The sequence below is a fragment of the Microtus ochrogaster genome, chromosome 8 (genome assembly GCF_000317375.1).
Source record: "Microtus ochrogaster isolate Prairie Vole_2 chromosome 8, MicOch1.0, whole genome shotgun sequence".
Classification (NCBI taxonomy): Eukaryota; Metazoa; Chordata; class Mammalia; order Rodentia; family Cricetidae; genus Microtus; species Microtus ochrogaster.
Window position 1 is genome coordinate 71,625,874 of NC_022015.1, and position 11,321 is coordinate 71,637,194.

The window sequence follows — 11,321 nt, forward strand, 5'->3', positions numbered from 1 at the left end:
GCCTGCCTCTGCCTCCCGAGTGCTGGGATTAAAGGCGTGCGCCACCAACGCCGGGCTCATGATGTGGTTTTGAAAGTTCTCTCTAGACCGCTTGTCTCCAGATGACAGTTCCAGCACTCCACCCCCACACCACCTGTGTCAGTCAGGCCGCTGTTTCAACAGAAACTTTGTATAAACTGTGGAATGCTGCGTATATGTCAGCTCTGCATCTTCATGTGGGGGCTGAGATGTTTTCTCTTTTGCTCATTCTTCAGGGACCTCAGCTGGGACCTGTTGGAATCTGAAGGTGTCACCTTTCTCTCTAGGTGCTCCTCTGGGGAAATGGCACCACCTGTTGCCCAGTCAAAAACCCTGGAGCCATTCCTGCCCCCAAACCCGCTGTGTATTCTAGCTGCAAGTATTCACTGGTGTCCCTTGCCTTCCCTGTCATGGGCACTGACTCTGATTCAGCCTTGCCTCGGTCACGTTGTCAGCCTCCCACCTGCCTTGTGCCCAGGGTTCCATCTCCACCTACTATACCGTGCTCCTTGTATGGCTTTTCACCATTCAGACCCTTGCCTCTTCACTGTTCCAAGTCCAGAATTTTCTACCTGGCAGAGGCCTTCCAGGACTGGAACTATACCGCATTGTGTTTCCACCACAGATTGCTTGACTTCCCTGCAATGTCCAACATTGTCAAGCCTCTAAGATCCTCTTAGGTGTTAGGATAGCTCCTCTCTCTCTGCTTGGGAATCGACTCACGCCTATTTGTGTTAAAAATAACAATAGTGCATTTAAGTATGATTTTCTGAGAACATGTCCTGCCTCTTTCCAGGTCTGATTTCAGTGTCCCTCCCTGGCATTTCCACAGAACTCTGCGGACGTCAGAGATCCCGGCTTCTGCTGTTATTGCTGGCTTGTTTGTCTCCCTCGATTACAATATAAGGTGCTTAAGGACTTTGCTTCTGGACCCCTGGTTCCCAGCCTCCACTGGTGTGTTACAAGAATTCATGCTGAAAAGCAATGAACTCATCTCTGCTTTCACGTTTTGTTGACTCAAGAGCAGGAAAATGACGGTGTGGAATTTTAGGCTCCAAGGCTCTTGCAGCTGCCTCCCCTCACCCTACTTCCAAGATCGTGACCATTGGTTTGGCGACACGTTGCCTCAGACTGCTCTCTGGCCAATGGAACGCTTGTGTAGTGTGGACTCTGGATCCGTTCTGTGTACTGGCCTTGCCTCATCTGTACACAGTCTGCCCTGCAGTAATCCTCTGGCCAGGAGTAAAGGGCTTTTTTCGACTTTGGAGAGATGAATGTGATGTATGTTTACTGATCAGACCTCAGTGAGGCTATCGGGACTCAGGCGAGGGTTAATTGGGAACTAGAACCACTGCTCTAACCAATCTGGTCCTTTGAGAGAGGGGCTGTTGCATTCTGGGCTTTGAGCCGTCCTATTGACTAGAGCAGGTAAATGGGTCTCATTGATTCTAAGATGCTGGGTTTTTTTTCTTTTTGACATTTTAATGTCTCTGAAACAGGAATACAGTATTCTATTTATTTATTTATTTTGTATATTCTGTTCTGCCTGCAGGCCAGAAGAGGGCATAGATCTCATTTCAAATGGTTGTGAGCCACCTTGTGGTTGCTGGAAATTGAACTCAGGACCTCTGGAAGAGTAGTCAGTGTTCTTAACCCCTGAGCCATCTCTCCAGCACTGAAATATAATATGTTAATAAGAAAGTTTAAAGTAGAAACCAAAATTGTCTAGTAGTCTCTATGGTTGAGGAATGAATTAAAAAGCTACATGGGTCATTTATATAGACTAATAGCAATTTCCTGAAGGGTCCTGACCCATAGGGTTGGACATCCCCTACAAGCTATGTTGAACTTGGTTCACAGGCTTAGATTCAGAGTATTTGGATTCCAAGGAAACTGAGGGTTCAGGAACAGCATCCTGCAGGACGAGACATCTCTAAAGGAGAGCTGGAGGGGATATGTCACTTCCATTCAACCTAACACAATAGTATAGCATGATTAATAAAAATCCAGAGACAGATACTGGGGTTCAACCCGAAGACCAGAAAAACAAAGCAGCCAGCCACCGTCTCTTACCTCTACTTCAGTCCGAAAACGGTGATCCTGCCCCCAGGAATCCTCAGAATGAGACTGAGCCTGAATACTGTCCCATCCTGTCTTATCTTCCTCTCTAGCGCCGGAATTAAAGGTGTGCACCACTACTTCCTGGTTTCTATGGCAAATTAGTGTGGCTGCTGGGATTAAAAGGTGTGTTCCACCTCTGCCTGGCCTGTACGGCTGATCAGTTTGGCTTTTTTATTCTCTGATCATCAAGAAAGACTTATTTTTTAAAATACAAACAAATTATCAGTACACAATAGGGCCTGGTTCAGGTCATATTGCTATTTAGTCCTTGAAAACCAAAGAACTAATGTCAGCGAGAGGTGATGACACACATCTTTAGTCCCAACACCCAGAAAGCTGATGAAGGAGAACCGCATATTTGAGGCAAGTCTGGACTTCATCCCCTCTCCCTATCAAAAGACAGGCGAGTGTCTGACTTAATTGAGAAGATTTGTGGAATGGATCTCAGGAAGTTCATCAACGGCTTAGCACTAAAGTCCTCTTGGCTGTACAGATGAAATGATGTCCTCTCTAGAGAACTGGATAGCAGAAACCCCAAGGCTTTGTGTCAGTAGCTGGGCTTTTTGCCTGAGATCAGGACAAACCTGGTCAAACTTCCTACCCAGTGGGTTTTTTTTTTTCCTCCTATACCTCACAGCGTTTTCAGGGAGAGGTGAAATAGGTGACAGCTGCCTGCTTAATGAGTGGAAGATGCTGTTGTTGATGAAGCCAAACTTGCCTGAGGGAGAACACTTTTAGGATCTCCTGGGGGTGCTACGCTGTGCCACAGGACATTCTTTGGGGTGAAGAGATACTGTAAATTTATATAATAAAAGTAACTTAATCATTATCCCTGACTCACACTCAGAGAACCCATCGTTTGCACTGCTTTGCCATGGCCTCTTCATTTGGCTGTGATGTTTTTCGTGAGTAATTAGGATAGTTGGAAACTAAGAAATCAAACTACCTGACCGGGAAGGGAAGGAGGAAAGGGGACAGGGAACAGGAAAAGACCATCAGCTTGGAAATAGGGAACTGGGTGGGAGGGGTTCGAGTCAGAGAAAGAGAACAGAAGTCTGGGGCTGGAGGGATTGCCACAGGGATTTTTACAGACGTTTACCTTTGCGATGTGTGTGGCTATCCTTCCTTCCATCCACCCAGGAAATGCTCAGATTAGGTCTCCCACTGGCCTGAAACTCACCAACTGAGGCTAGGCTGGCTGTCCAGCAAGTCTGAGGGGTCTACATGATCTGCCTCCCCAGGACAGCTAGTACAATCTCATCTCCTCATTGGCCTTCTTTACATGGGTTCTGAGTCAACACTCAGGCCCTCAAGCCTGCACTGCTAGCACTTTATCCATCCAGCTGTCATATCTATAGTTATAGCTATATATTTATCTATATAGCTATCTATGTAGCCTAACTCATGTTTTGAAGCTGGCAATGCTGCCAAGTTGTTTTTATGACTTAACAGTAAGTACAACTGGAGACCAAATTCTGAAAACAGAAGATGGAGTGGCTGAGGCTCTTTGACAGACTCTGGCTCTGGGAATCAGAAGATTAGTAACAGTTGACAGTTAAAACTGAAGACATCTGTGTCTGTGTTTTAGAAAAGTTAATATTTCAAAAAGAAATCAACAGGTAAAAATTGCAGCAGTGAGTTACTTTATCATCAGGCAGTAGATGACATCTGAATTTGAGTAATGTTTGCTTTCTTAAAAACTTGCCTTAGCAGCCCACAAAATTGTTCCTGGAAGACTATACTGGTGCATAGACTTAAATGTCACTCTAGACTTGGAAAATTGTGACAGTTTGATCAATTGACTTTGCATCAGTGGGTCTCTTACTCACAATATAATTCAGTGAAGCTAAACATTGCCTGAAACGTGTGTACTTACCAAGGGAGAAAGGAACAAAGTAGTCTGTTTTCTTGAAGCAGCCATTGTCATCCAGAAAGTGTACTGGGTCAAATGTCTCTGGGATGGGAAACTCCTTATGATTCAGTAAGATGGAAGACAGCAGCGGGAGTATAGCAGCGCCCTGAAATCAAGGTTGGAGAATGCAATGGTACCCTGCCATGCATTAGCGTGAGTACTGCGGTGCCCTGAAATCAAGGATGGAGAACGCGATAGTACCTTGTCATGCATTAGCTCACAAGCAAGTCAAACCCTCCTGTTACCAGTACACCTGGTAGGGCGAAACTCCCCTGCCTCCCCGACCACTGTCTCAGGTTATAGCTGCTACACACACTTCTCGATTGACAGGACGGCTCTCTGGGGAAGAGTGACAGTGTTCAGTAACAGTCACTGAAAACCTGAGGCTTGCGTTCACATTGTCCACACATGGGCTTTACTGGGGCTTCCGTCTCAAGATGAAAGAATTACTTTTTTATGTTTACTATTTTTTCTCTCTGGATTTAGATATAAGAGAAAGAAAATGAGATCCTGAGCCTCAGATTGGTACAGTCAAACTCCATTTTCCTCACTGTAAGATGGGGAAATGAAGATAGGTTTTCCTCCTGACCTGCTAAGATTTTGTGAAGCTTAGGTTTAGATTCCAGCTTCTTTTTCCCCCTCAGAACAGTGTTTCTTTGTGTATCCTAGACTGTCTTTGAACTCACTCTGTAGACCAGGCTGGCCCTGAACCCTGAGAGCTACCTGCCTCTGCCTTCCAAGTGCTGGGATTAAAGGTATGCATCACCACAGTCTGACAGACTCCAGCTTCTTAAACTGTGGGTCTTGATCCTATGGAGAGTCATAAATATGGGTATCCTGATTAGTCTTCAGTTAACTTGACACAAGCTAGAGTCATTTGAGAAGAGAAAATCTCAACAGAGAAAATACTCTTTATCAAATTGGCCTGCCACTGTTTCTGTCAATTCTAGAGTTTTTGAAGTTGCTTTCAATGTACTTCCTGTTTACTTAGGTAATATTATATCCTTTTGGGGTGTTTGATGGAGTTGAAGGCAGATAATTATAGTTATAGTGTTCCTTACTTATGGTAAAAGATAAATTATATATAAAACTTTAGATTTACAAAGATAAAATAGATGGTAGAATATTTTCTTTAATTTTGCCAGATACAAATAGACTAAATATTGTAACTATAATTCTTGCTTGATAACTGTTTTGCATATATAGCTTCATTATGTGAAAGTTAAAACCTTCCTTTTTAATTAGACAGAAAAGTGGAGATGGTGTGGGATGTTTTTCTGTATATGTTTTGCTTTTATTGGTTAATGAATAAAGCTATTTGGGTCAATGGCTTAACAGAGTAAAGGCAGGCAGGAAATCTAAACAGAGATATATAGAAAGAGTAGGAAAAGTCAAGGAGGCTCCATGTAGCTGCCAAAGAAGAAAGATGCAACCAGTGCCTTTCCAGTAAACCACAGCCTTGTGGCAAAACAGGTTAATAGTAATGGATTAATTTAAGATGTAAGAGCTAGCTAGAAATATGCCTGAGACATTAGCCAAGCAATGTTGCAATTAATATAGTTTCTGTGTGATTATTCGGGTCTGGGTAGTGGGGAACAAGCGAGCAGTCTCCATTTATATGTCACCTAGCTCATGGGGCACTATTCTGATGAGTGATTGATGTGGAAGTGCCCAACCCACTGTGGTGGTGCCACCCCTGGGCAGGTGGTCCTGGGTGTATAAGAAAGTAAACGTGGTAAGCCAGGGAGAGCATGCCAGTAAGCAATGCTCCTTCATGGCTTCAGTTCCTACCTTAGCTTCCCTCAGTGGAAGCTGGGATATGTAAGCTAAATATAAAGAAACCCTTTCCCCTTCAAATGCTTTTGGTCACAGTGTTTTTACCATAGCAATATAAAGTGAACTATGAGAAAGGGAACTGCACATGATTTGGCAACAGTTAAAGGCTTCTGAGTACACAAGGACCAAAAGTGTAATCAAAAACAAACATGCAGAGAAACTGAGGCATTTCACAAAGTGCCTACGTGTGCTGCATCCTGCGGCTTCATTGCAGCCTTGTTCTGAACACAGCATGTTGTCATGAGCATGCTGTCACCCCATACAACAGCAAAGAGCATGACCCGACACACCGCAGCTGAGATTCAAGACTGCTGTACCCTATGGGTTGCAATGTTCTTCCTGTACACACAAAGTTCTCTACTCTTACAGAAACAATGACTCGATTTCGGAAAACAAAAAGTGTTCAGGTTTTTCCTTCTGTCCTCCTTCAGCCTGCAAGTCTAAATTTAATGCATCTTTAAGTTGTATTATGTTAGAAAGGATGTTTGGTTTTAAAAATTGCTATTTAAGCCACTGACTTGAGTGCCACTGAGAAGTTTCAAGCAGGGCTGTCGCACAGAGAAACCCTGTCTTGAAAAAAAACCTGAGGGGAAAAAAGAAGAAGAGATTTAAAGCAGTTTTGGTTTGGGATTAGGCAGGATTTTTCAGGAACTTCTGAATGGCACTAAACATCCTGCTGCTCTTTTTAAACTGTCCACTTATGCAAAGTGGCATCCTCAGTGTTGACAACCATAAAATCAAAACATCAGCTAACTCTGGAAATCACCAGCGGAGGCTCTCTGTCCTACAGTATCAAATACTCAACCCGTATTTCAGTCTTCATCTAAAAATAACAAGCACAGCTGTCTCCTTAGTGTGCAAACGTGGTTGTTTTATATATTGTATAAACTTCGTACATTGTAAAATTATATGTACAGCAAAAATGTTTTCAAATTATTTTCTTTCTGATTTATCACCGGGAAATGTTTAAAGTGTGTACCTCTTTTGTATACCTAATAAACAAAGGTCAGAGCTTCCCTGGTAGCAAGGGGGTGTGAGTGGGGAGTGTCCAAGAAGCTCCAGCTTAGATGACAAGATGCTGAAAGGTGGGAAAATAGAAGCCTGAAAGATGACAGAGCTCACGTGAGGTCACACTGCCAGGTGTTGGCACGAACAAGTGTGATTTCAGCATGAAAACCCCACTATGGCTCAGTTTTTTGGTCTCTTTTTCTAACATATGAGGTTTGAGATTCATAAGCCCTATTTTTGAACTTAAATGAAACTCATTCAGTTCCTAAGTTCTTCTCTTCCTTATCAGCACTAGGGGACATAATTCTGTCCCTCAAAACCAAACCCCTTCCCAGGAAGGGTGGCAGCCCCGCCCTCTTTCCAACAGGTACCTTGCACCTCTGGGTGCTTCACAGGCAGCAGAATCCCGAATCCCAGGGTGACACTGGTTGTCTCGGCAACGGCTCTAAACAGGTTGGACCCACAGGTTGCCAAGTTCTCCAGATCAAATTCAGATTTCAGGTTGTACTTCTCCTGTAGGTGGTAGAGTTAGGGGCTCTGTGAGCTCAAGAGGAGGCGATGGTTTCCTAAAATCCCCCCATACAAGGTTTCACTCTTCACGAGATCCTTTTTGTATGCTGTATTGTTGTGATTTGAGCAATCAGTCATGAGGCGAAGTCTCCTGGGCTCGACGCTCAGGTTAGCCAAGACACAGACGTGTGCCCCTGGCATGCCACTTCATCTCTTCCCTGAGTTTCAGAAAGCTTTAACAGAGGTGGAGTGTTAAAGAGGAAGCACTCACGACAACATCTCATGCATGAACACTTGGCAGATGATAGGTTTCTGTATTTCATGAAAGAAGAGCTGAAAACTGCTGGAGCCCAGTGTAGGAGGTCACTGGTGTGTGACAGCGACCAGCTTTCCTTTTTCTACCCGGCTCTAGGGCTCTTCTGTAACTTGTTTGCTTTGTAGAGCAGGCTGGCCTCAAACTCACAGATTTACTGTTGGGAGCTGTGAACATCCCCCTCCCCAGGTCCTGAATTTCTGGTAAACAACTTGTAATGCTTGCAGCTGCTCTAAGCACGAGACCCTCAGGAGTTCCTGATGGCAGGGGAGTGGTTTCTGGTGTGTTTGGCTGGGGCGTGGATATCAGTTAAGGATCCCTATATAAGCGGCTCTGGCACACAATAAAGGGGGCATTCTTGGGGCATTCCTGTTTCAAGGGTGACCCGTGTCCCTGTGTGTCTGTCTGTGTGTCTTTGTGTGTTTCAATCTCCAGCCCCTTGCCCGGTTCACTAACTGTGTGGTAGCACATAGAGCGCAGACAGATGTGGTGCACCGCCATTTGCCTGCCTTTTTCTGCAACTTGTTTGCTATGTAGAGCAGGCTGGCCTCAAACTCACGGAGACTTACCTGCTTTTGCCTCTGAGTGCTAGAGTTTTCTTTTTCCCAGAGAAACACATGGTTCCCCTAACGTTCACCAGAATAAATGGCCTGTTTGTTGCAATGGACCTCTTGGGTAATTGGAATAAGTGTAAACACCTCAGCTAACTCAGGGAACTCCGAACAGTGGAAGGGACATTGTTATTCTCCTCTCAGACATCTTTTCTGGGGAACCTGGCTATATAAGTCAGCCCCCCGCCAAGGGTTGTGGGAATAGGTGCACTTATGATACAGCTGAGTGGTGTTTTCCTCTCATCTCTACAGCTGGGGGACTCTTACGTGGACAGTTCTAATTTTCAGAACCCAGAAGGGGTTTTCCAATTTGGAGCTCCAGATGTGATTTTAGAGTCACGCGGTTTCCCCAGACACACGGTGTTTTGTGTTCAGCTGCATTCCGAGGTCCAATGCCAGGCAATAGCTGTTACTAAGTGTGCACACCGTCACTTACAATTCGTGTACTGCACATTTGTTTCAACTCCTTTATCCAGCAAGCCACATAGTACCAGAACTGCAACAATGACCTTCATATGGGACTCTGCTTTTCTGCATCTTCATGAGGGCTCAAATACAGAAAGGGAAGAGGTCCCCTCCCTAGGTTCCGAACCTCCTCAGTCTTGCTGAGGAAACAGTCAATGCACTCCCGAGGGTTAGCAGGATCCAGGGACACTTGATGCTCCTTCATTTTTTCCAGAGTGAAGCCCTTAACATCATCAAGTCTTTTCAAGGCTTCCTTATGCTTTCCAGGAATATACTCCATAGAGGTTGGCCATAGATTGTACATCTAAAAACGAAAGTGAGCAAACACAAAAACTCACAAATTCATCTGTGGTGAGTGGTGTAACGAACAGAAGGGGAGGGGAAGTAACGTGAAAAGAGGAGTGTCCCCTCCATCTCTGGGTGTCTTCCCTCTGCTCAGCCAGAGTCAGTGAGGAGAAGCGGACTGGGTGGTTTCCGTGGAGACCGGGGAACGCACTTCCTCGATCCCCTCCACCCTCCCTCCTTCTCCCTTTAGTTCGCAGTGCCGGGCTTCACAAACATCAGACAAGTGTTCTATGACTGATCCACACTACCGGATTATGAACTTTTCTGAACACAACAGTTGAAGTAAGCAGAGGTCAAACTTCCCCAAATGCTGGGCTGACCTCGGCATACACACATGAAAGGGCACTGTGCTCACAGGTCAAGGGAACCCAGAGCCTTTGGCTCTGTAATGGTCTTGGAGTAGATCAATAAGGACAGTGACAAACTTGGGTAGAAGCTGGGTCTTACCTGGCACCACACAGAGTTCACTTGGTGAAAATTTTTATTTAGGAGGTCCCCTGCGGGTGAGGAATGTCTTGTTCTTGTAGTGGAAATGTGTTGAAGAGGATGGAGCAGGTCACGTTGCAGGGAGCGCAGGCCAGAATGAAGGTGGGATCAAAGGGCTCAGCTGGGGGTGGGGGGATTTGAACAGTGAGATTTGTGTTTGCAGTGCTCAAGATTGAGCCCAGCCTGCTCCCAGCGCCTCAACAATGAGCATTCTCGTCATCTTGCTTTAGGATTTCAAGAACTGGTGTCTCTTTTCAAATATCTACATATGGTTTATTCATCTAAACTTCCTTTATTAGGATGCAAGCATCTTCTAGTCATATTAATTACACATGTATATATTAGCATATACAGTAATATGCCATTAGCATATTCCATTATTCTCAGAGCATGAGATACCATATGCTCTCTATAGTATTATACTATAATGATAACACATTTTATTATTATATGTATAATAATAGCAATGAGCAACGTTATGGAACATTTCAAATATATTGGGTATTATACAAATGCCTTTTACTATATCCTCAAATCTTTCTATTGGTTTTGATTTACAGCCTGATTTTTTTCAAATAATGAAAATATAGCTTATGTCCAAATGTACAGCTAATAAAGTACCACAGTTAGATACTGAATCGATTGAAAGCCCTGCAGAGCCCTAACCACCAGCTTCCGGGACGAGGTTCCTATTCTGATTGATATCTTCACAGACAGGGCCAACCTTGGGCCAAGGGACTCCTAAAGGAGAGGCAAGGACCCGGGACAGGCTGTAGGCTTCACCTCCCTCCACAAGGCATGGGGCTTCCTCCTGCACCCTCTCTTCCAGGCTCCTCTTCCCCATCCCAACGTTCTTCAGCATCATGAGTGAGAAGCACTGCAGAAGCTTCCACCTCTCTCCGTTAGTGAAGATGAGTCCTGGGAAGAGGAATAGAAGAGCAGGTGTCCTGTATCACACAGGCCAACTTCCCTACAGCTCTTCCTTCTCCTGTCTACCCTGTGTTGTTTTCCTTATCTGGATTAGAGCCCGCAGCCCAAGCCACGTGGAGAGCAGTTCAACTGAAATGTCTGCCATAGGAAATGAAAATAAGCAAAAACCTGTTTCATTTTCCTAGAGACATATGCTAAAGCATTGTCTGTCTTTATATGTACAGGTATACCCATGATGGCCATAACTTCTAGCAAGTGTGTGATTACCAAATCAGCCTTTTCTGAACGCAAAGCAGTTGCCCATTGCAAACCTGAATGGGTATCAATGGTGTGGTGTACATACTTTGGTTTTTCAAATTCTACAAAATGGAACACATTCATCTGCCAGATTTCATTCCTTTGAGTATACTTTGGTTTACTTCCTACAAGTAGTGTTTGGTTGTATAGAGAACAAGTAGGACATTTCCTTATACTCTCCTTGACTTGTTACATTGTGATGGGAAAGTCCTCTTTTAAACCTTTGCTATTGACATGATGGTTTTAATGAAATTCTGAGGCTTTCAGCACATTACCAATCAATAATCGATCAATTTCTGCCCAGCCTCCAGAGCAGTCCTATTGTGCCCCTACCCCCCCCCAGCTGTCCGACTGTGCCCCTACCCCTCAGAGCTGTCCAACTGTGCCCCTCCCCCTCCAGAGCTGTCCTATTGTGCCCCTCCCCCTCCAGAGCTGTCCTATTGTGCCCCTCCCCCTCCAGAGCTGTCCT

At 44.7% G+C, this 11,321-nt stretch overlaps 1 protein-coding gene across 1 annotated transcript in view; it reads right to left on the reverse strand.

Moving 5' to 3' along the window:
* The window catches only part of LOC102000329 (cytochrome P450 2C23-like), a 15,306-nt gene that overhangs the window by 1,885 nt on the left and 2,100 nt on the right, over positions 1-11,321 (reverse strand). Inside the window, 8 exon segments of the mRNA XM_013348120.1 lie at positions 3,969-4,157; positions 6,073-6,182; positions 7,267-7,408; positions 8,922-9,098; positions 9,587-9,634; positions 9,636-9,675; positions 9,677-9,764; positions 10,412-10,543. Of these exon segments, the coding sequence (XP_013203574.1) occupies positions 3,969-4,157; positions 6,073-6,182; positions 7,267-7,408; positions 8,922-9,098; positions 9,587-9,634; positions 9,636-9,675; positions 9,677-9,764; positions 10,412-10,543 (926 nt within the window).